At 39.8% G+C, this 26,313-nt stretch overlaps 1 protein-coding gene across 1 annotated transcript in view; it reads left to right on the top strand.

Moving 5' to 3' along the window:
• Positions 1 to 26,313, top strand: part of cxadr (CXADR Ig-like cell adhesion molecule) — a 126,244-nt gene that overhangs the window by 45,854 nt on the left and 54,077 nt on the right. The window contains exon 2 of the mRNA XM_061963086.1: positions 14,204 to 14,373. Within this exon, the coding sequence (XP_061819070.1) occupies positions 14,204 to 14,373 (170 nt within the window). The remainder of the gene's footprint in view (positions 1 to 14,203; positions 14,374 to 26,313) is intronic.

Raw genomic sequence — 26,313 nt, 5'->3', positions numbered from 1 at the left:
TCCCATGAAATCTTCCTCCCCGGTGTCGCCTCTGGTATGCGCCGCTCCCTTTCTTTCTGCTGCTCGATTGTCATTCTCCGCTGCAAATTTCACTACGTCCAGCTTGTAATCTGCAGTATATGATTTCCTATTCGGTGCCATTTTTGTTCAGTCCTTCTCAGTTTTTATAAGTTACCGCCAATGTTGATGTGATCCATTTTAATAGCTACGGCAGTAGCATATAGCAGTTAGCATCCCATGACCCACAATGCACTTCTGCCATGACCCTCCCCCACCAAATTCCTATTGGTTGACGTGTGAGTGACGATTGGTGACGTGTGTGGGACGATTGCTGCCATTTGCTTCGTCTCTTACGCGAATGAGATAAATAATATTTGATATTTTACGGTAATGTGTTAATAATTTCACACATAAGTCGCTCCGGAGTATATGTCGCACCCACGGCCAAACTATGAAAAAAACTGTGATTTATAATCCGAAAAATACTGTACATAATATGTTCAAATAGTAAGAGCTGAAAGTTATTATATTTTTAATTGTGTTTTCACCTTTTGCTACATCATTAAACCTGTAGAACAAAAGTGGTCTCTTCAGTCTTGATGAAGGAAATTAGTTATCTGACTGCCCTAATGTAGCGCAGGCAGAAAGCACGGTGTTAAGGCCACAATACGATATCATTGTAGTTTAGGTTAAAAAAAATAAAGTCTTGGTAAAAATGTTGGTGTGTAAACCGAAGTGGCAGGAATGTTTAGGATAAACACTTAATGCAATTGAACCCAAACATAATGCTCAAATGTTCTAATCATACAGTATTTTTAAGTTCAAAGAATAGTGCAGGAACCTTGCTGTTTCAAGCAAATATTAAAATTAACTTACAGATGATGTCTTTAAATTGACAATGTAAACTTGTGAGTAGCAATTGTGCATCACTAATGTTAACTTTAGTGTTCTTCAGTGCGTACTTTTCTGAGAAGAGGTGTCCTCTGCAGTGGAATTTGTTTTATTACAGTTTGGAAAATGCTGTTTTCGAGAAAAGTTTACTGACAATATACCTTAATATTGTAAATAGGCGCACCGATCCGCCTGTCGATCTCACGATCCACTCTTCCCTCACTCGTGAACAAGTGAGGGAAGAGTGGATCGTGAGATCGACAGGCGGATCGGTGCGGCGTCTTCAGTAATGCGGACGCTGTATCGATCCGTTGTGGTGAAGAAGGAGCTGAGCCGGAAGGCAAAGCTCTCAATTTACCGGTCGATCTACGTTCCCATCCTCACCTATGGTCATGAGCTTTGGGTTATGACCGAAAGGACAAGATCACGGGTACAAGCGGCCGAAATGAGTTTCCTCCGCCGGGTGGCGGGGCTCTCCCTTAGAGATAGGGTGAGAAGCTCTGTCATCCGGGGGGAGCTCAAAGTAAAGCCGCTGCTCCTCCGCATCGAGAGGAGCCAGATGAGGTGGTTCGGTCATCTGGTCAGGATGCCACCTGAGCGCCTCCCTAAGGAGGTGTTTAGGGCATGTCCGACCGGTAGGAGGCCACGGGGAAGACCCAGGACACGTTGGGAAGACTATGTCTCCCGGCTGGCCTGGGAACGCCTCGGGATCCCCCGGGAGGAGCTGGACGAAGTGGCTGGGGAGAGGGAAGTCTGGGCTTCCCTGCTTAGGCTGCTGCCCCCGCGACCCGACCTCGGATAAGCGGAAGAAGATGGATGGATGGATGGATTGTAAATACTTCACAAACTGATGTTTAGCTTCTGGGTGGCGGTCCTTGACGTGGCGTCTTGTTCAGGGTGTACCGTGCCTACCGCCAGAGTGCAGCTGGATAGGCTCCAGCCCCCCAGCGACGTCAAGAGAAACAAGCATTAGAAAATGGATGGATTAATTGAAGATTTATCAAGTAGCTTTCAGTTAACTTGTATTTCCCGTACTGTACAGTTTTTTTTTTTGTGTTATTTCCCTCTGTGCAGTGCGCCGTGACTGGCTGGCTCTGTGTCGCCTTGGAAACGCCCGCGACGAAAGTTACGCATTTTGACGCAGACTTTCTTATTTCCGCAAAATAAATTATGTTTTTGCCGGGGTTTGTTTGTGTGTTTGTTAGCAACATAACTCAAAACAGTTATGGATGGATTTTGATGAGTTTTTCAGCAAATGTCCAAAAACCATATCTTGTTATCACAGACAAATACACTTAGATTCCTGCTTATGGTCCACGCCCCCTGGGTTTCTGGGAGATGTAGTTTATTTCAGAATTTTCCAAGGCTAAAGCGCCAAAAATAAACTACACACCAAGTTTTTGTTTGATGCCGTCAAGCATCACGGCATTATTGTGAAGACTTTAAAACCGCAATACCGTAACATCCCTACTGAGCACACACTGCTAGACATGTTTTCTTAATTTAACAATTTTGCAGTCTAAAATTGCACATTTGTCAATTCAAACAAGTATCAAATAATTATAGTTGCATATCAACACCATCCTCCCTGGACTGCTACGAGACAAGCTCTACCAGCTCAGCGTGCCCGACTCCCTCTGCAGTTGGATCAATGACTTCCTGACAGACCGAAGCCAGCATGTGCGGCTGGGGAAGATTGTCTCGGACAGTCGAACCACGAACACTGGTACTCCTCAGGGCTGTGTACTTTCCCCCTGGGTCTTCTCCCTGTACACAGACTGCTGCACCTCCAGTCACCAGTCCGTAAAGCTGCTCAAGTTTGCGGACGACACTACCCTCATCGGGCTCATCTCGGATGGCGACGAGTCCGCCTACAGGAGAGAGGTGGACCGGCTGGCGTCCTGGTGCAGCCTCAACAACCTGGAGCTGAACGCCCAGAAAACAGTGGAGATGATCATGGACTTCAGGAAAGTCACAGCTACACCATCCCCCTCACCCTGATGGACTCTCCCACCCCCGTCTCCATTGTGGACTCCTTCCGTTTCTTGGGCACCACCATCACCCAGGACCTCAAGTGGGATTCGACCATCAGCTCCCTCATCAAGAAGGCCCAGCAGAGGATGTACTTCCTGCGGCAGCTGAGGAAATGTAAGGTGCCGACCGAGATGCTGGTGCAGTTTTACTCAGCCATCATCGAGTCCATCCTCACCTCCGCCATCACCGTGTGGTTCCCCGGCGCCACAGTCCAGGATAAGCATCGACTGCAGCGCATCGTACGTGCTGCTGAGAAGGTGATTGGCTGCAAGCTCCCATCCCCCCAGGACCTGTTCTTTTCTAGGACCAAGAGGCGTGTGGGTCGGATCACAGCTGACTCCTCTCACCCTGGACACAAACTATTCTCCCCTCTCCCCTCAGGCAGGAGACTACGTTCCATCCAGACCCACACCTCCCGCCACCTGAACAGTTTTTTCCCCTCAGCCATCAGGCACATGAACAATAACACGATCTGATAGCTCAGTTACATCTCTTTTTATTACCTTGCCATCAGTGTGTGAATGTGGGAAATAGTGTCAAAGCGCTTTGAGTTCCTTAAAAAGGTAGAAAAGCGCTATACAAGTACGACCCATTTACCATTTACCTATTTACCTATGTGTTATATGTGTTTTATGTTGCACGATTGCACCAAGAAAAATTCCTAGTTTGTGAACCCGTTCTCAAACAATGGCAATAAAAACTATTCTGATTCTGATATTACCGTATTTTTCGGATTATAAATCGCAGTTTTTTTTCATAGTTTGGCCGGGGGTGCGAGTTATACTCTGGAGTGACTTATGTGTTAAATTATTAACACATTACCGTAAAATATCAAATAATAATATTTATCTCATTCACGTAAGAGACTAGACGTAGCGATAAAAGAGGAAGCGGCACATTATCTACCTTTGGAGTTGGCAGAGTTGTTTAGAAGCTACACCGAGGAAGAAGATTTCATCGGATTTAGTGATTAGGAGTGACAGATTGTTTGGTAAACGTATAGCATGTTCTATATGTTATAGTTATTTGAATGACTCTTACCATAATATGTTACGTTAACATACCAGGCACGTTCTCAGTTGGTTATTTATGCCTCATATAACATACTCTTATTCAGCCTGTTGTTCACTATTCTTTATTTATTTCAAATTGCCTTTCAAATGTCTATTCTTGGTGTTGGGTTTTATCAAATACATTTACCCAAAAAATGCGACTTATACTCTAATGCGACTTATGTTTTTTTCCTTAATTACTATGGATTTGCGGCCGGTGCGATTTATACTCCGGAGCGATTTATAATCCGAAAAATATGGTACTTACACACACAGTCTCCAAGGCTGAAGTGTATTACAACTTTTCCAGTGACATACATGTCGCATCGCTCAACTTCGTTATAACATTAACATTATGGATTATTGTAGCCACTTGGTGACGCCAAAACATAATTACCACTCCACTTCAACTTAAATACAGCAAAACTCCAAAAGTAAGTTCTAACTCCTTCCTGTGTGGGTCATAAATCATTGTGATGTTTGGAATACAAAAAAGATGGCAGATATCTTAAAAAACTACAATTTGCAATACCGACCTTTTCCTGTCAGAGTCATAAATTATTCTTACGTATGGACTACAACTAGAATGGTGAATGTCTTTAGGGAAGTACAAAACAAAATGACGACCGTATATGGTGTATATCTACATCCGGTTTTAATCCCCCCACTAACCTCCCTGAGCATCTGGTGCATTTAGGCCACACCCTCTTTTTGGAGCACCCACACCTCCAACCTCCCACCTCAATCTTGATTACTAATAAGGTTCCACACTTGACAGTGTATAGCAGATCAGAAACCAAGAATGAAGTCGATTGAATTGTCTGTAGACCTCTGAGACAGGATTATCTCGAGGGACACATCTAGGGAAGGGTACAGAAAAATACCTACTGCCTTGAAGGCCCAAATGAGCACAGTTTACAGCAATTTACAGCATCATCTGTAAATAGAAGAAGTTTGGAACCACCAGGACTCTTAGAGTTAGCCAGCCGTCTAAGCTTAGCGACCAGGTGAAAAGGGCCCAAGTCAGTGAGGTGACCAGGAACCCAATGGTCACTCTGTCAGAGCTACAGCGTTCTTCTGTGGAGAGAGAACGACAACCATCTCTGCAGCAATCCACCAATCAGGCCTGTGTAGTGGAGTGGCCAGACGGAAGCCATTCCTTTGTAAAAGTTTGCCAACATGCACCTAAAAGACTCTCAGACCATAACAAATGAAATGATCTGGTCTGATGAGACAAAGATTGAACTCTTTGGCGTGAATGTCAGGCATCATGTTTGGAGGACACAGGGCACCGCTCATCACCAGGCCAATACTTTTCCTACAGTGAAGCCTGGTGGTGAGAGCATCATGCTGTGGGGAGATTTTTCAGCTGCAGGAACTGGGGGACTAGCCAGGATAGAGAGAAAGATGAATGCCGCAATGTACAGAAATATCCTAGATGTAAACCTGCTCCAGAGCGCTCTTCAAATCAGACTGGGGCGACGGTTCATCTTTAAGCAGGACAACGACCCGAAGCACACAGCCAGGATATCAAAGGAACGGCTTCAGGACAACTCTGTAAATGTCCTCGAGTGGCCCAGCCACAACCCAGACTTGAATCCGATTGAACATCTCTGAAGAAATCTGAAAATGATTGTTAATGATTGATCCAACCTGATGGAGCTTGAGAGGTGCTGCAAAGAAAAAATGTGCGAAACTGTCCAAAGATAGTTGTTTCAAGCGTGTGACATCGTATTAAAGACTTGAGGCTGTAATTGACGTTTAAGTTTATTTCAAACATGTATTAAGTTTCAATATGATACATTAAATATTGTACATATTTTATTTTATTTTTCTTACAACATTTCTGAAAAGTAGTAGGAAGAAGCAAAGCTTATGCAATCGTACCCCCTTTCCACTTCACAGCAATTACTCACATGCTCACTTCCTGTTCTCAATTTGTACACATTCAAATCACTCTCAATACAATAGTTCTCTTCATAAATAGTTAAGTCAGTTATGATTCACTTAATAAAATTAATGATATAACCTTTTCAATAAATTCAACACTTATCAAAATTCTTCTGCTTTGTACTTTAACACTTGTAGTTTGAACAGTTTCTTAGACCGGATCATATTAATACATTGTTTGACTTATTTGTTTAATCCATTCCATAATTTAATTTCACATAAATGTTTTAAGTGTGGTATGTGCATACACATGTTTTAAATTACATTTTTCTTTAAGGTTATATTTCTCCTCTTTTGTTGAGAAGGATTGTTGTACATTCTTGGTTAGCAGGTTATAGTTTGCTTTGTACACAATTTTAGCTGTGTGCAAATTTACTAAATCATTGACTTTCAATATTTTGGATTTAATCAATAAAGTGTTTGTATGTTCTCTATATCCAACATTATGTTGGATATAGATATATATAGGTCTAATTGACCTTTTTTGTAACACGGTTAGTGAATGAAGTGTACTTTTGTAGTTGTTTCCCCATATTTCTACACAATAACTCATACATGGTAACACTAACAAGCAGAATATAATATGAAAAGATTTTTGGTTAAGTACATATTTTGCTTTATTCATTATATAAATATTTCTTGCCACTCTTTGGTGTATATTTTTTCATGAGATTTCCAGTTCATTTTATCATCCATTATTACACCCAAAACATTCTTCTTTTACCCTTTCAATGTCTACTCTGTCTATTTATATTTGTGTTTGACTCTCTCTTCTACTGTTACCAAATAACATTGTTTTAGTTTTACTGAGATTCAAAGATAGTCTCTTCTTGTCAAACCATCTTTTTAATTTGTTACCGTATTTTCCGCACTATAAGGCGCACCGGATTATTAGCCGCACCTTCTATGAATTACATATTTCATAATTTTGTCCACCAATAAGCCGCCCCGGACTATAAGCCGCGCCTACGCTGCGCTAAAGTGAATGTCAAAAAAACGCTGCGCTAAAGTGAATGTCAAAAAAACAGTCAGATAGTTCAGTCAAACTTTAATAATATATTGAAAACCAGCGTTCTAACAACTCTGTCCCAAAATGTACGCAAATGTGCAATCACAAACATAGTAAAATTCAAAATGGTGTAGAGCAATAAATAGCAACATAATGTTGCTCGAACGTTAATGTCACAACACACAAAATAAACATAGCGCTCACCTTCTGAAGTTATTCTTCATTCGTAAATCCTTCGAATTCTTCGTCTTCGGTGTCCGAATTGAAAAATTGCGCAAGCGTGGGATCCAAAAATGGCCGGCTCCGCCTCGTCGAAGTCATCGGATTCAGTGTCGCTGTTGTTGTGCAGCAGTTCTGTGAATCCTGCCTTCCGGAAAGCTCGGACCACAGTTGTGACCGAAACTATCTGCCCAGGCATTTACGATCCACTGGCAGATGTTGGCGTATGTCGACCGGCGCTATCTGCCCGTCTTAGTGAAGGTGTGTTCGCCTTCGGAGCTGTGTGAAAAAAGCCACCCGGCCTCTTCGCGTAAACTTCCCTTAACCACTCGCTCATCTTTTCTTCATCCATCCATCCCTTCGAGTTAGCTTTTATGATGACGCCGGCTGGAAAGGTCTCTTTTGGCAAGGTCTTCCTTTTGAATATCACCATGGGTGGAAGTTAGCATGGCAAGCTAGAACCACAGTGAAGGATGACTTCTCATTCCCTGTGGTGCGAATATTCACCGTACGTGCTCCCGTTCCACAGTGCGGTTCACAGGAATATCAGCTGTGAAATACGGTAGTAATCCGTGTGCGGATGGAGAGATTGCGTCTTTTTATGAACCGGATCGCTTAGTAGGAGCCATTTTGTGGTCTTTACAGATGTAAACAGGAAATGAAACGTACGGTGATATCCGCGCGTTTTTTCTTCTTCTTCCGGGGGCGGGTGGTAGCTTACAGTAGAAGAAGAAGCGCTTCCTGTTCTATGGGGGCGGGTGCTTTCCTTGGCGGTTGCTTGCGTAGAAGAAGAAGCGCTTCCTGTTCTACCGGGAAAAAAGATGGCGGCTGTTTACCGAAGTTGCGAGACCGAAACTTTATGAAAATGAATCGTAATAAAGCGCACCGGGTTATAAGGCGCACTGTCAGCTTTTGAGAAAAATTGTGGTTTTTAGGTGCGCCTTATAGTGCGGAAAATACGGTAATTTCTTCTCTTATTATTTGTATTAGCTTCTGGGTGTTCTCTCATGAACAAAACACAGTCGTGTCATCTTCAAATAAAATTAAGTCCTTTGAATTTTTACAAATGTCGTTTATATAAATATTGAAACATTTTGACCCAAGTATTAAATCCCTGGGGTAGGGCTGGGCGATATGGCCTTTTATTAATATCTCGATATTTTTAGGCCATGTCACGATACACGATATATATCTCTATATTTTGCCATAGCCTTGAATGAACACTTGATGCATATAATCACAGCAGTATGATGATTCTATGTGTCTACATTAAAACATTCTTGTCCATACTGCATAATATATGCTCATTCTAAACTTTCATGCAGAGAGGGAAATCACAACTAAGTCAATTTACCAAAACTGTATTTATTAAACAGTTATTAAGCAGTGGCACAAACATTCATGTAATTTCCAAAACAGAAAGTGCAAGATTGTCAGAGACATTTTAAAACAAGCTATAAGTGCACTTTTGTGCATGATGTCACTAAGATGACATATCAAAACAACACTAAATTAAAGTGCACTTTTTGTACAGAACGCCACTACAATAGTTAAACACAAATAAAGTGCACTTTTGTGCATGATGTCACACAATATATTTCAATAAGTGTCAAATAAAATGAGCTGCATAATAGGAAATCAAATAGTTTATGTCCTTCGCTCTGTGGAAGGTTACTGTGGACGTTATCTCCTTCTGTTGTTGATTATTTTTTTCATACGGTGTTGAACTGGAAATAGTTGCTTCGGCATTTTGTTGGTGTGGCATCGAACGGAGATGTTGACATGCGGAGTTTCAAACACTTCATTCTCGAGCGGGTGATTTTTCAAATGATGCTACATTAGTAGTGCTGCTACTTTTTGTAGCAACGCTTTTGCCGCATAATTGTTCAACATCTTCCCGCTTGAAGCCAAACCACCGCCAGACGATGGACCCCGTGCTGTTTTTCTTGGGAAATAATTATTCCTCCATTTGTAACCAGAATCGCACCTTCTCTCTCTCGTATTACCACTCACACCGCACCGTTGGCACCACAGCTAATGTTACCATGCCGCTACCGCTCTGCTCCACGAGAGCGTATGACGTATGTAAGAAGGTGTGCTTGTTTTATCTCTCTGTGAGAAGGAGAGACAAGAAAGAGTGAGAAACGCATGTAGCGTAGTGCCCGCAGCTAAAAGCAACTGCGTGAGAACGTATACTCGAATATCACGATAGTCATTTTCGATATCGCACAGAGACTAACCCGTGATATATCGAGTATATTTGATATAACGCCCAGCCCTACCCTGGGGTACATGTGATTTCTTTTTTTCTTTTTCTTTTTTTTAATACATTTGCAAAATGAAAACAAAACTAAAAACACTTTTTTTCACATTGTCAATGTGTTCAGAATGTTGAGGAAAAAAAATAATTTATTCCATTTTGGAATAAGGCTGTAATATAACTGCCATCTGAAGCACTGTGAATACTTTCTGGATGCACTGTATGCTACGCAATATTTGTTGAGGTCTTACAACAAGATTAAAGAAGGTTCTTTTACTGAGGGACATTTTTTCCCCTAATTTAATTTGCATTTTTGATACGCTGACAGTCCCCTTGACCTTCCTCATGGTGTTATGTTAATGACTGAATGAAAACATTACTACCGTGCTGAGACCCCAACCCCCCCTCGCGTCTGTCACCTGACACGCTGTCACATTAATAAAACAGAACGAATGGTTAGATGGGTCGGAAAAAGAGACTGCAAGTTTGTGCGGCTCATAGTTTCAAGGACTACCACGGTGAAAATGTTCTCAATCAAAATTTGGGCTATACAAACTGAATCACTGCCGTCTGTTTGTTGTAACTTGCAGTAACAGGACTGACAGCAACAGGACTGAGACTTTAGAATAGAATTAGCAAATATATTTAAATGTAGCCACGTGGCGTTCATGCTAACAGCATGTTGACACTAAGCACTGGTGATGTGTGAATGATGCCTCAGTGGGTGTGTGGTATACTCGCTGGCTGCATGATACGGTGTTGGTGTTCCATAGTAGAGCATCTACTGAAATAATAGTCACTACATTTAACCTGCAAATAAAACTAATAGCTAACAAATATAATTGTTTTTTGTAGAAGGGAATATGCGAAGGGCAACTCTACTACAATACACTACCACACTTGATCTGATCAATGAAAAAACAGGAAATAAACAGTAACATATTTTGGTTTTCCTTTATTTGGTGCTGTGAGAGAAGCTTCCTGATAATCGCAGTTTGATGCTTCACAGTCAAACACACAGCAGTTTTTTGGTCACTTGTTTTTTCTTAAAATGCACATCGAGGTAAAGTCGACCCTCGTTTGACGCTGCTATTTGGTTTCAGCCCTGACCACTGTAACCAAATTCCTGAAAAGTAGGATTATTATTTAATTTATTAATTTGCGTTATTCAAATGTTTTCATAGGGATCATTGAAAACTGTTTACAACCTTCTGAATATGATTTTTTTAGAACAGAGAGCTCTCTTAACATGAATGAACAGCCTTATAATCACCTTTACACTCATTTCATCCAATATATTGGCCCTAAATTTGTTGTACTGTAGATTACAGTACTCACTGGTAGTCCGGAGGATCGTCTAAGTGTTATCGCTCAGTCGTCACGTGACCACTAATACATGACCACGTTGTAGAAATACTTCATCACATGCTGGGTAATTATTCAAAGTTTGAACTAGGCTCCATGTGCCGAAACCATGAGCATGATATGTTCTGCAAAAATTTGGTCAACTTGACAGTCACAGCTACGACTTTGTTGTTAGCATTCTGTGTCCCATGTTGGCATTCTACATTGTTCACGTCAAATGCTAACCAATGTCATGTGGAGCTAATAATGTCGAAGATGATGTGTATCAACAGAGTTCGAACTCTGTTGATACACATCATCCCCAGATGATCGTCTCCACTTGCATTGCCCGGACAACTGCTGATAGCGGTCTTGTGAGCATTAAGTAGCATGCCGGTACTGTTATGTCTCATCTTTTGATAATGCTCACCAATTTTAACATGGGTTATTGATGAAGTGCCTCAAAAAGTTGCTCTGCCAAAAGTTTGTCAACTTGATTGTCGCGGTGAAGATAGGACGAAGATTATCCGCCATGTTGTTAACATTGTCACCCTTGACTTGGAAATGGGGCAGCACGGTGGAACAGGGGTTAGTGCATGTGCCTCTGAGTAGTGCTCTCCTGAGTAGTCCTGAGTTCAATCCCGGGCTCGGGATCTTTCTGTGTGGAGTTTGCATGTTCTCCCCGTGACTGCGTGGGTTCCCTCCGGGTACTCCGGCTTCCTCCCACCGCCAAAGATATGCACCTGGGGATAGGTTGATTGGCAACACTAAATTGGCCCTAGTGTGTGAATGTGAGTGTGAATGTTGTCTGTCTATCTGTGTTGGCCCTGCAATGAGGTGGCGACTTGTCCAGGGTGTACCCTGCCTTCCGCCCGAATGCAGCTGAGATAGGCTCCAGCACCCCCCGCAACCCCAAAAGGGACAAGCGGCAGAAAATGGATGGATGGATGGATGGACTTGGAAATGGACGTCGATCGTCACAGCATATTATGAAGTAATACATTAAAAAAAATCTTAATTTTAAACTTAATTCAGGCCAAAATATGTGGAACATATTTGAAATAAAATGTAAAAAAAAATGGCCATGTGATTAAGCCGCAATATTTCAAGTGTGGTTATTCTGTATTGTTTCACCCATCACTATTTGAGCAAATAACAGACATTTTTTAAGAGAGTATTTTAAAAATAACAATTTAATATTCATCATTAATCAGGTAACAAGACTGCTGAGATTTGGAGAGCACAGCTCTGCTTGTGTTTGTGGGCATTCATACATTCTTGTTTTTTGTTTGATGGAGGTCTTCTCATCAAAATAGCGTACCTTCCAGAAAGAATATGCTAATTTCGCTGTTAATGAGGCGTTCACAGTTTTAGCTCTTATTGCAATTACTTTAATTACTTTGCCGTGTTTGTCGTCTCCATCTGTCTTTGTAAAGGAGCTCAATGGGATGCAGATGTGACTTGAAATGATGAATTGTTTTTGAATCGTTAAAGAGGGGACGCTCATTTTATACGCAGACAATTCAGCTGACGTCTGTTCGTGTTTTCTTGTGACATTTTATCTGTTACACCTATACAACACATTCCCGCCATGACATATTGAGGTGCTTTCATTTTTTAAGCTCCCACCTGCTGACAGGAAGGTAGATGCATGGCTGTCAGAAGGATTTGAATGTATTGAAGCAGCATGTGACATCTCTATTCCTTACTGGGATTTAAATCTCTTACTGAATAAATAATCATATCCCAGTTGATGTCCTAAGGAAATGATGTTTATTCATCCTCAGAATAAATGCTTTGGAGAAGGGTTAACATCTCTGGTAATCACCCTTTCCTCCGCTTAGCTGTGCTCTATTCTATTACTGTGTTTTTTACATTCTGCATATTTTAGGAGGTACTTTGCTGCTACAACGAGAAGTAGACATTTTTATTTCATGAGTGCAACATTCCTTGAACCAAAACCTTTGACAGCTTACTGGTCTCCTTTTTTGTCTGATGTGCAAGTTGGTGCAATTTTTATGAACTGTTTTCATCTGTGTCAAAAAAGAGTTAATGCTAACACTAGGGATGTCCCGATCCAATATCAGTGGGGGTAAAAAAAAGTAAACATAGTAGGCTGTAGGCTACTAGGAGCTAGCGGTTACTAGGAGTTAGCAGTTACACAACAGCTAAGCACCCAAGCTAGACACAAGTAATTAGTAGGGATGTGTCAATTGATTGGCCACCGATCAGTATCAGCCGATTTTCGTGAAAACAATATGTGATTGCCCCTGCCAATTTGTCTTTTATTGTCGATCAAAGATGCACTAAATTAGTCTGATTTCTCAAATAGTTTTTTATATTTCTGTATTTTCACACCTACATGTGATGTCCCAGTGTCCATGCACACTCACCAATGCGACTATTGGTCATACGCCGTGTGCCTCCTGTACATTGGGGGGCGCTTATTTCCTTTTAGCGCAGATTAATGTATTGCTTTTCCGGTTGACATATGACGTCACACCAAAACAAGGCATCTTTGCAGCTCCTTACAAGTCAACAGTGCAGTTCTTGTTGTAACTGATGTCCGCTGTAATATCGGCAGAGATTACAAGTATTGCAATTCTATTGGCTATGCTGATGTTAAATAGCAGACAGCATCAACAAATGATCTTAGATTGCGCTATGAACATGACACTACTACCAAGAAGGTCTTGGAATTGTTCGATTAAATGCGGGTCCGAAGCAAAGAAAGACTCGTGGGAGAGAGATGTTGTGAAGGAATTTTCGGATGGAGAATGTAAAGAAAACCCCGAATGTAACATCCCTAGGGTCCTTAATTGAACAATATTGTAGTCTAAAACAGCACATTTGTCAAATACCAAATATTTACATACAAAGTCTCTTAGGCGGAAGTGTGTTAAAAAGTGTCCCGTAACAAACATACATACAGTAGTGTAGGAGGCGCAGGGAGCAAGGTGGTTGAAGTGTCTTGCCCAAGAGATACAACGGCAGGGACTAGGTTGGCGGAAGGTGGATTTGTGCCAGGAATCTTCACCTTTCTGGATGACTGCTCTACCATCTGAGTCAGGCACCACCTGAATTAATGAATTACTGTGGCCACTGGGTGTTGCCAAAGAAACAATTACCACTCCTCTTCAACTTAAAGACAACATAAGCCCATTCCAGACGGTTAATAATAAATAGGTTATGGTTTTTAATGTCTACCATTGTTCTCTGTTTGGCTAATTTCACTTGATCGAACCTTTTCTAACGCTTCACATTACAAAGTAATAAAAGTATGTATGATATCGTGTTAGTGCAATATTGGTTTTGAATCGGAAGTGAAAAGGTGGTATTTGGATGCTTCTAGCTAACACGATTAAAACAGTTTAACAGCTCTCGCTGTGTGTTTGTCTCAGCTGAGAGCTAATGTCCCTCCCCTCTGTTTGTATCTCTGCTCAGCTTCTACTGTTGGACTGGAGATAACCTCCTCAGCAATGACGTCCATCGAGAAAGCCAGCGGTCAAAGCGTGAAACTGGACTGCATGTTCACTTTAGACCCCGCGGATTCCGGGCCGCTGGATATCGAGTGGAGCTTGCTGTCTTCTGACAACCAGAAAGAAGACAAAGTGGTATGTGTGGACTTAGTTTACGCTAACCTTAAAACCAGTTTTTTAATCTAGTTTTATTTGACATATGTACCTTTTTTTAAATAGATTCAGCTGTTTGCCACTAGTTCTCAGTTACATTTATCAAACAAAAAATAACTCGAACACCACAGGCTAGGTTATGTTACTAGCAGTGGTTTAACAGAACATCATATCTCGTTTTAGTGTTTATATTCTCTACAGTTGGTGATTATATAGAAAAAAGTAGCTCATCGGTCTGAAGAAATTGTTTGGCGTTCATGCTGGTCACTCACCACTGTCTTGTACACGCAGGCAGCGCATGCAGAAATACAAAAACAGTCCAAGAGAGGGAACTAACAATTTGCAATTATGTTGTTTTTATGATAGAATATATATTCAATGATAGCTAACTTTAGATCTTTAGCGATCAACACACAAAGCTAATCCAATAGCACAGGTTACACACGGGCATAGTTATTTCATTTCGCACTAAAAGCCGTATATATGATATAATGCTTAAAATACTTTGGAAAGTTAGGCAACCTTTATGTGACTGATACCTTGTGTGGCTCCGTACATGGCATGAGGTTGTATTACTTGACTATAAAAGCTGTGGGACAGAGATGTTTGAGGGTTGCATTAGGCCTTATGATAGCACTGTGTTTATTTGTTTGAGTGAACATGTGTTACTGTGTACATGGCTTGAGTGTTATTAGTAAAATTGTGTTACTTAGGACATTTTATAAATATAGCTCCTATTATTTTTCTGTGCAACCAAAATGTTTTGATGCTACTAAATTTTGTTATTTAGTAGCACCTGCTCCGTTTGGAATTTTGTTAAAATGTGACGGTTTTTTTACAAGTGTGATGTCAGCGGATTATTTATATATGGTAGACATTTACCCAAACATCATTCTGTGAGTCAGCCAATTCAAATGTATGTAAAACCGGCTATACTACAACATTTCATTTCATTTCATTTTTATTTTTCTCCTTCATTGATGTGCATTTTTGATCGATAGATAATTTTACCACAATTTTTCAATTATACATTTACACACCAATGTCTGAGAAGGAGCAGTATGAAGAAAAATCTTATTTTCTTGCCCCCTTCAACATAATACGTAGTCTTACTTAATGATGTCATATAAACCAACAATTACATCCAAATATAACGAAAACAAACAAAAAAACACACAAAAACAAAACACAAGTGCAAAACTTCATGAAGTACAAACCGAACAAAAAAAACAAAATAAGTAATATACACCTCACGGGATGATACAAATCAAACACAAAACCAGGCAAAAAATAAGTAAAATAATAAATATAAAGCAAAATGTAAACACTTATGGCTGTCCATATGATCTTATTGTTCTGTCTTTATATATTTTTTTCAATTGGAATATATTTTTACAATACTTTATCTAATTGTAAAAATAATTCCATAGTTTAACCCCCACCACTGATATGCACATTTGTTTTAAAGTTGTCCTTGAATACTGATGTTGGAAATTACCTTTTCTTCTATGCTCTTCATTCTCAGAAGTGATGACAAACATTTTTTGTAAATTTGCTGGTAATGTTTTACTTTTAGCCTTAAACATGATACATAATGTCTGTAACTTTACTAGCTCCTGTAATTTCAATAAACCGAATTAATAAATAATATGTTTGTGTGTTCTAAGCAGTGTTGGGACTAACGCCGTTAGTTTCGGCGGTAACTAGTAATCTAACGCGCTATTTTTTATATTCAGTAACTCAGTTACTGTTACTACATGATGCGTTACTGCGTTATTTTACGTTATTTTTTATGTAGTATCGGCTAGAAACTGAGGATCTGAGTGTGTTTTATTGCAGCGAAGCAGTGACGTGCTTCTGATTCTTCCTCTGCGCTCTCTGTGTGTGTGTGTGTGTGTGTGTCTGGTTGTGGGAAGGGGAGGGTAGGGGGGTGCGCAATACAACGTAAACCATTGGCCAACCAAAAAGTAACCACAGAACACTATAACGACTATACGGTATAGTGTTCTGTGGTTACTTTTTGGTTGGCCAAGCGGACGTGACGACAGGCTGTCCTCACTCAGATCCGCACGGACCTGGAGTGGGCGTGCCTTAAGTCCGGCTTAAGACATTTGGAGAATGGTTGTCCCGGGGAGAGGCACTGAAATTCGGGAGGGTTGGCAAGTATGAGATATTCTCACTTCTTTTCTTTTGTCGAGCACAAAGAAAATAACATTTTAGTTAAATGTAAGTTGTGTCTTGGATCAAAGATCCCGTCTACTGCCCAAAACAACAATTCAAATCTGCCTGGTTAGGCTTTGTGTATGCCACGTGTGCATTCCTTAGGTGAAGCCAGATTTATAGCTATGTTGTTGATTGATTGATTGATTGAAACTTTTATGAGTAGATTGCACAGTACAGTACATATTCCGTACAATTGACCACTAAATGGTAACACCCGAATAAGTTTTTCAACTTGTTTAAGTCGGGGTCCACTTAAATTGATTCATGATACAGATATATACTATCAAATATATACTAACATCATAATACAGTCATCACACAAGATAATCATCAGGGTATATACATTGAATTATTTACATTATTTACAATCCGGGGTGTGGGATATGGAGGGTGGGGGGTTAGGTTTGGTTGGTATCAACACTTCTGTCATCAACAATTGCATCATCAGAGAAATGGACATTGAAACAGTGTAGGACTGACTTGGTAGGATATGTATAGCAAGTAGTGGACACAGAGAGAGAGATCAGAAAGTATAAGAAAAAGTGTCTACATTTGATTATTTACAATCCGAAGAGGTATTATGTGGAAGGGAGGGTGTTAGTTTAGGGTTGTAGTTGCCTGGAGGTGTTCTTTTAGTGCGGTTTTGAAGGAGGATAGAGATGCCCTTTATTTTACACCTGTTGGGAGTGCATTCCATATTGAAGTGGCATAGAAAGAGAATGAGTTAAGACCCTTATTAGTTCGGAATCTGGGTTTAACGTGGTTAGTGTTAGTGTTATTATGCTGTTTGTTACTTATGTATGTTATGTTGCAGCTATTTAAAATAGTTTTGTCAATTTGTTCTGGCCTGAAATAAATTGGCCCTTTGAAACATATCTTTGTCTTTGTGTGTTGTATGTAGACCACATTGCTTAGCAGAGTTCAGTGATGCAAATGCATGTCAAGTTGATCAACAGATTGTATTATTCTCCAGTGCAATAACAGTACTGAAATAAAGGCTAAAAGGGCATTAATGGGAGCTTTAAAAAAAAAAGTAGAAGTAACTAAATAGTTACTTTTCACAGTAATGCATTACTTTTTGGTGTAAGTAACTGTGTTAGTAACTGAGTTACTTTTGAAATAAAGTAACTAGTAACTGTAACTAGTTACTGGTTTTCAGTAACTAACCCAACACTGGTTCTAAGTAATCTACTTTATGAATAATCCTTATAGCTCTTTTCTGTAGATGATACAGAGAAAGTTGCGGTGCACAAGGAATACAATTTGAAACGTCATTATACAACTAGACATGCTGAGGAGTATGCAAAATACCAGGGAGATGAGAGAGTGAACCGGGTTGCAAATTTTAAAACCAGTCTACTGAGGCAACACGATTTCATCAAGAAAGCAAGCGAAAAGAGCGATGCAGCAGTCAAAGCTAGCTACATGGTGAGTGAGATGGTTGCTAGGGCGGGAAAGCCATTCAAAGAAGGTGAATTCATTAAAAAGTGCATGTTAGATTTTTTTTAAAGAAATATTTTCTTGCGGCCCAGCCTCACCCAGTTTCTGCATCCAGTTGGCCCCAGGTAAATTGAGTTTGAGACCTCTGATTTACATGATATAGAATAGAAACGCATTTTACTGTCAATATACACATGGATATGTCCAGGATTTAGCATTGGAGAGATACAGACTCTGAAGAGGTTTAACCTTACTATATAGTTACAGACCTGCAGCCTATGACATCTGCTACCTTTCTCCCGTCCGCCCGCTAAGTCTCCTTATCGCGCCGACAAAAAAAGACGGTGAGCCCTTTGATTTCACTATATCATCTGGAATGTTGTGTTGTGGTGAAAGTCACTTAAAACAGATGGCTGGTACTGGTCATCAATGTCTAAAGTGCACAATAAAAACTAGAAAGCTAAAAAACTACAAAACATATCTGCCAAGCGGGGGCAAATGCCGACTCAGCGTGAGGGTGTGTGGTGAGGAGGGGTTAATTTGCATCTAACAACTCTGCCTCTCAAAACGAGCTGTTTTAAAAGGGAGCAAAATTGTGGCTTACAAATAGGTCTGTAAAACAAAATGTATGCAATTTCTTCTCCAAAGAACCATCATTACATGTTATGTAGACCAATATGAAGTGTTCTAAAAATAGAAAAAAAATCATAATAAAATTAAAAAATTAAAATAACTATAATACCGGTTTTTGTAGAGTTGGGAATCTTTGGGCACCTCATGATTCGATTACGATTCAGGAGCAACGATTCGATAAACGATTATTAATGCATCTTTAATTTATATATATTGATGCAGTTTTACATTTATTTTTGTTTGCAATGAGAGATTTCCATAACATTTATTGAATTTATGGAAATGTGTGCAAAACTGGAACACAAGGGCCCAATAATAAAGGAGCTGATCGGATCTCTCGGTGAGGTGGTTCTCTGCACTCAACCAAATCGTACAATTGTCTGCATTTCTTTATTTACAATAAATACATCGATGATCGACTATTGAAGTTTACTAATTGATTTTTAAAATTGTCCATGTTAGAATTGCGATGCCTCTATACTTAGTTTTTTTCCATTTACAGTAATATACTGTAAAACCACCGCAAATTTAACGGTAAACTTGTAGTGACTGAGCTGGCAGGTTTTTTTTACGACAAAATCAAATTTCAAAATTCACAAAACAATTTTTTTTTTTTTTTTACATCGTGCTGAAAAATAAATGAATACATATGTAGGTAATTGTAGGGGAATCGCTATAGATTTATATTCATAAATTATTTATGGTTACAAGCGGCCCTTTGAGGGCAGCTATAACTGCAATATGGCCCTCAGTAAAAATGAGGTTGACACACCTGCTTTATGACGATATACCTTATATTGCAGCCTCTTGCAATTACAATATGTATCACAATTGTTATTTGGCATATAAATAGTAATGTAACCATTTCTAAAAAGCTTAAAGGTTGCTCCTCTCTTGGCTGCTGACATACAATCGTACAATACTTACCTTATTTTTACGATCAATATTATGCCTTGTGAATCGATATTGCAACATTTAAAATATATCAGTCAACAAATGAGCAAATCAATGATTTTACCCCTGCAAAACAGGAAACATACAAATAGTGGAAAAGTGACACAAAAATCAAACCATGTTATGCAGGGCTTGACCAAAGAAAGTTGCAAGTGCCAGCACTTTGATAAAGAAGGTGAAAACATTACATTTAAGAAAGAACTTGGAGCAAAGCACAAGGGTGGCTTCCGCGTGGCTCCTACCCTCTCTCTCATTGCCGTTTTAGCCAGCAAGAGTCTTCAATAACAGTAAAAGTGATGTTTAATGTTCATTTATTAGAGAGGGAATTTTTTAGGGACCTTTCCATTTGATCCCTACAAACCCCGTTTTCATATGAGTTGGGAAATTGTGTTAGATGTAAATATAAACGGAATACAATGATTTGCAAATCATTTTCAACCCATATTCAGTTGAATATGCTACAAAGACAACATATTTTTGATGTTCAATCAATCAATCAATCAATGTTTATTTGTATAGCCCTAAATCACAAGTGTCTCAAAGGGCTGCACAAGCCACAACGATATCCTCGGTACAGAGCCCACATAAGGGCAAGGAAAAACTCACCCCAGTGGGACATTGATGTGAATGACAATGAGAAACCTTGAAGAGGACCGCATATGTGGGTAACCCCCCCCCCTCTAGGGGAGACCGAATGCAATGGATGGATGTCGAGTGGGTCTGACATAATATTGTGAGAGTCCAGTCCACAGTGGATCCAACATAATAGTAAGAGTCCAGTCCATAGTGGGCCCAGCAGGAAACCATCCCGAGCGGCGCAGAGATGTTCCCAACCGATGCATGTTCAAACTGCTAAACATTTTTTTTTTTGCAAATAATCATTAACTTTATAATTTGATGCCATCAACACGTGACAAAGAAGTTGGGAAAAGTGGCAATAAATACTGATAAAGTTGTAAGATCTGTAAGTGCAAGTTAAAGCTCTACTATGCAAAGCGAAAGCCATTTATCAACAACATCCAGAAACGCCGCCGGCTTCTCTGGGCCCGAGATCATCTAAGATGGACTCATGCAAAGTGGAAAAGTGTTCTGTGGTCTGACGTGTCCACATTTCAAATTGTTTTTGGAAATATTCGACATCGTGTCATCCGGACCAAAGGAGAAGCGAACCATCCAGACTGTTATCGACACAAAGTTCAAAAGCCAGCATCTGTGATGGTATGGAGGTGCATTAGTGCCCAAGGCATGGGTAACTTACACATCTGTGAAGGCACCATTAATGCTAAAAGGTACATACCGGTACAGGTTTTGGAACAACATATGCTGCCATCTAAGCGCCGTCTTTTTCATGGACGCCCCTGCTTACTTCAGCAAGACAATGCCAAGCCACATTCAGCACGTGTTACAACAGCGTGGCTTCGTAAAAAAAGAGTGCGGGTACTTTCCTGGCCTGCCTGCAGTCCAGACCTGTCTCCCATCGAAAATGTGTGGCGCATTATGAAGCGTAAAATACGACAGCGGAGACCCCGGACTGTTGAACGACTGAAGCTCTACATAAAACAAGAATGGGAAAGAATTCCACTTTCAAAGCTTCAACAATTAGTTTCCTCAGTTCCCAATCGTTTATTGAATGTTGTTAAAAGAAAAGGCCATGTAACACAGTGGTGAACATGCCCTTTCCCAACTACATTGGCACGTGTTGCAGCCATGAAATTCTAAGTTAAATATTATTTGCAAAAAAAAAAATAAAGTTTATGAGTTTGCACATCAAATATCTTGTCTTTGTAGTGCATTCAATTGAATATGGGTTGAAAAGGATTCGCAAATCATTGTATTCCGTTTATATTTACATCTAACACAATTTCCCAACTCATATGGAAACGGGGTTTGTACAATACAAAAAAATTAAATAAATGCAAATATAATAAAAGCAACAGTGTCAATAGTATTAATGATATCAATTATAGTTGTTAGTTTTTAATCAAAAAATTTATTCTTAAAAAAAATTGCAAAAATAGACCATTTTTAAATCGATTTACGAAAATTATGAATCAGTCAGAATAAACAATTTAGATTTGTTCATTATTTGTACGTAGTTCACATTTATTTTCTACATGTAAAACTATAATTATTCTCTACAAAATGTGTTGTGTGTTCATATTTTTGGGTTTCTGGATGGGATTATCTGGAATTACATTTTCTGTGAGAAATTGCTTTGATTTTCATATAATTCAGTCTCCGTCTGACCTATTGGAATACAAACAAAAACCGAGGTACTAGCATACCTGAAAGGGAAAAAATACATTTGGTGCTTACGTTTTGGAACTATTGTTACGGAGATTTTTACAGTAGTTAATACAATCTGATACAGAGCAAATGCTGTAAGTGTGATTGTTTGATAAGTGTATGTCTTTTGGCATCAGTGTGTTGTGTATTCATGCCGTATTGAACAAGAAGGGAAATACAATACAGCTTCAACACTACTTGTGTATTCTCTCTTTGTGGTATATTATATTTGACTCTGTAATTTGAGCCACATGCATCACCACTGAGCTTTTGTTTTTTGGCCTTTTTTCTTTCTCACGCACACAAACACGCACCCACACACACATAAAGTGGATGGAGAGTCTTTTTATTGCAGCCAGTCTTTTTCCTTTTGAGCCTGGCACTAAGCCACAAAAATGGAATATTACACAACTCTTCAGGCCTCCAGTGGATCCCCACATGCTCTCAAAGCTTTCACAGCCATGGAAACAGTTTTGTTAGTCCATCAAATCGTTGTGTTTCTCTATCGTTTTCTGGCTACACCACCTGGCACGTTGTGCAGAAATTTCCCAGGGGTATTACCAATCTCTCTTTGACCTGGCGCATGGATCCATGAAAAACAGTATTAGTCCACACTGTTATGCTAATTATCTTGTTAACATTGTGTGTGTAGAGCATTTGCTCATACAGCCTTTTCACTTCCAATACTAGAGCCTTAATAATTCTTAAGATACTAAGAAATGTGGTTTATTTTCCGTAATAGAGGTGATTATTATTAGCTCCGGGGAGTGGTTCCACACTCCGTACGTGTCCATGCACTGAATTATTCAGATTTCTTAATAGTTTGGCTCTAAATAAGCCTCCTACAACCCATGGAAACACCTTAATCCGATTGTGTTCGGTATTTGAAAAGTCAGACGAACACACCTGGATTAATGCGATTGGAAACTAGATCTCTCAAAGGGGTGTGTGCGGCCAGAGAGGACCCTTCGTATTGCGCATGCGCCAGTCTGTTTATTTACTTCATAAATTAAAGAACAGAACATTTTGAAGTGCATCAATGGTCGAAAATAGAAACAGATTTATTTTGTCTTCATTGCCACTAAAATTGGGCTCTGTGAGCAGATAGAAGTTCTGGGTCTTTGTATTGACTCGAAGCTAACGTCGACCATCCACCTGTCCAACATCTACAATTGTGCTGGTCAACGTCTTGGAGCGCTACGTAAGCTGGCCAACAAGCTTGACGCTGAAGGCAGAGCCAACATCTACAAGATCCAGGTCAGGAGCATTATGGAGTACTTTTGCCGGGCCTGGATGAATGCCGCTCAGACCACTCTCAGGCAGCTCAATATCATCCAAAAAAGGCTCTAAAAATAACTAGCGTGGATGAGGACTTTTCTACCATGAATTGATTAACGTGGACCCCGACTTAAACAAGTTGAAAAACTTATTGGGGTGTTACCATTTAGTGGTCAATTGTAAGGAATATGTACTGTACTGTGCAATCTACTAATAAAAGTTTCAAGCAATCAATCAATTAAAAGCCCTACAGCAGTTCGCCATCAGCAAGCTGTGTCATCGACAAGCAATTGCAGCATCAACTGCTCTTTATAAAATACACACCCCCAGCTGTCCTGCAGATCTTAAAGCACTGCTACCCCCAGCCCACATCGTGGGTCGAATCACCCGGAAGGGTATTACCAAGCCAAATAAAGTGCACTTCTGTGCATGATGTCACACAGGATATTTCAATAACTGTCAAATAAAAATTAGCTGCATAATAGGAAATCAAATAGTGTACGTCCTTCGCTATGTGGTAGGTTCTGGCGGACGTTATCTCCTTCTGTCATGGACTATTATTTTCATACGGTGTTTATGTGGAAATGGTTGCCTCGGCATTTTGTTGGTGTGGCACCGAACGGAGATATTGACATGCAGTTTCAAACACTCTTCATTCTCTAGAGGGTGACTTTTCAAATGATGCTACATATTAGCAGTAATGCTTTCGCCCCACACTTGACAAATTACGGCTGTCTGTTCGACATATTCCCACTGGAAGCGAAACCACCGCCAGACAATGGACCCCGTGCTGTTTTTCTTGGGAATGAATTCTTCCTTCATTTGTTACCAGATTCGCACCTTCTTTCTCTCGTATCACCACTCGCACCACAGATAACTTTAGCCATGCTGCTACCTCTCTGCTCAGTGAGGGCGTATACGTATGTGACGTATGTAAGAAGGTGCGCTTGTTTAAGTCTCTGTGAGAAGGAGAGACAAGAAAGAGTGAGAAGAGCCTGTAGTGTAATGCCTGCAGCTAAAAGCAACTGCGTGAGAATGTACTCGAATATCACGATATAATCATTTTCTATATCGCACAGAGACAAACCCGCGATATATCTATATACTCAAAGTTCGAGTATATCGATATATCGCCCAGCCCCAATGTAATGTATACAAAATTTACCATATTTTGGTCATTTTATGCACAGCCGGAACTAATTCCTTGGTGCGTTTATTTCCGTTTCCATAGCAGCGCACTTTCGACTTCCTGCAACAAATTTGTTCCTACTTCCGGAATCAAACGCGACTGTTTTCTAATCATGGCAGACTTGGTAATAGACAACAGAGACGACTATTTTTGGACAAATGAGGATTCACAACCTTATCTTTTTGAAACTAAATATACGAAGGATGAACTGCTGCTTATAAAAGTGAGCACGAAGAAGAAGTGACATGGTCACGCTGCAAATCTGGAACTTGTGAGCCAAGCTATGCCGAATTAATGGAGTGATCAAATCAACTGGAAACGTCCCCAACCAGCTTGACCAAATAGACAACTGTCCATCAAGTGAGTCACTATACTATTGATCATGATACCGTTCACTACAGTGCATACGTTATCGAGCTGGCTGTGTGCAAACAAAACATGAAATGTGGGCTAACACTTTACAGATACTGTAGATTGGTGTTATGCATTACAAACTCAAACGCGTTTCGTACTGACGTAGAAGCCAGCTTATTTCTTGCAGTAGGTAGCTTTCACGGCAAATACCGTACCACGCTAATGTGTTACTACGCTAGAAATAGAGTTCCTCAGTGTTTGCTCTTACAATAACAATGTAGCTACAGTCTGGTTATAATACAGGTTACGGAACGTAAAATAAGTATTGTTGACGGTTTTTAAATGCATTTTTAAAGTGATTTAAGGTATTTAGATGCATTTCTAACTACCTAGAACGAGCTGATTTTTACATGTTAGAATGCAAAAAAAAAAAAACTTTTGCCTTCTTGTCTCTCATAATGATTGATAATGATAAGAAAAGAAAAGAAAAAGTGCAGTTCTATTTAAATAAATGTATAATTTTTTTTAGCCTTGTGCTCAAGTCTCAGCCAATTCTGTCATATCATTAGATGATGACGTCAAGACCACGCAACCTATCACCACAGATAGATTGCAGTCCTGTATAAAACATTTATAACCCCATACATTTCCTATCATATCTTAGTCATTTTTCGCTTGTAAAAGAAAGGTCATCCCTTAAGTCTGCTCGTTATTAATCATATGGCGGTAAGGTGAGCCCAGAAACAGTGATTTTATCGATCATAACACTGCCAATGTTTCCACTATAATTGCCACCCCATAGGTTAAATGATATGTCCTTGTTTTGACTTTGTGGACTAATTTGTCTTAGTAGTGCAAACAATCTGAGCATGTAATATAGCCTCTGGTTATGATTCATACCCTTCATACTTATTTCTATCACTGATCTGGGATCATTGGTCTGACCCTACTGAACTTTAAGCACATATTTACCAGGCCTTCAGAATGAATATACTGCTAATTATAGAATTTTAATATTTGCATGACTTCATATTGGTTCAAGGCAAACTATGAGCATATTTAGCGGCACAATTTGATAGGTCAAGGAGAACTAATTGGTTCTGAGAAAGATGTCGAGCCAGCTCAAAACATCTACAAAGATTAAGCAACATAAATTAGCAGTGCACACTAAATATTATTGGGCTCTTATGAGGAATTTTTACCAACAAATCTGATAACATTAAAACATAGCTCTGATACCTGATAAAACAAAAAGAAAAATGCTCCAGTGAGACGAGATAACCTTTATTAAGCTATAGGTGGGTTAAGGTGAGCAAATCAAGTCCTCCTATTCTCTTACATGCTGTGCTGTAAACAGTGATGGGCAAGCTACTTGGAAAATGTAGTAGGCTAAGCTACAAGTTACTCTCGGTTAATATATCTGAGCTACAGGGGACGCTATCCCCGGAGAATAATAGCAAGCTACACAGCAGAAGTAGCTTGCTACATCAAAGCTAAAAAATTTTTACGGCATTTATATGTATGGGCTAGGGTTGTCCCTAGCCCATTTGATGTGTTATTTATTA

Source organism: Nerophis lumbriciformis, linkage group LG09 (genome assembly GCF_033978685.3).
Source record: "Nerophis lumbriciformis linkage group LG09, RoL_Nlum_v2.1, whole genome shotgun sequence".
NCBI classification, from domain to species: domain Eukaryota; kingdom Metazoa; phylum Chordata; class Actinopteri; order Syngnathiformes; family Syngnathidae; genus Nerophis; species Nerophis lumbriciformis.
The sequence above is the reverse complement of the archived record's forward strand: the minus strand, read 5'-3'. Positions and strand labels throughout refer to the sequence as shown.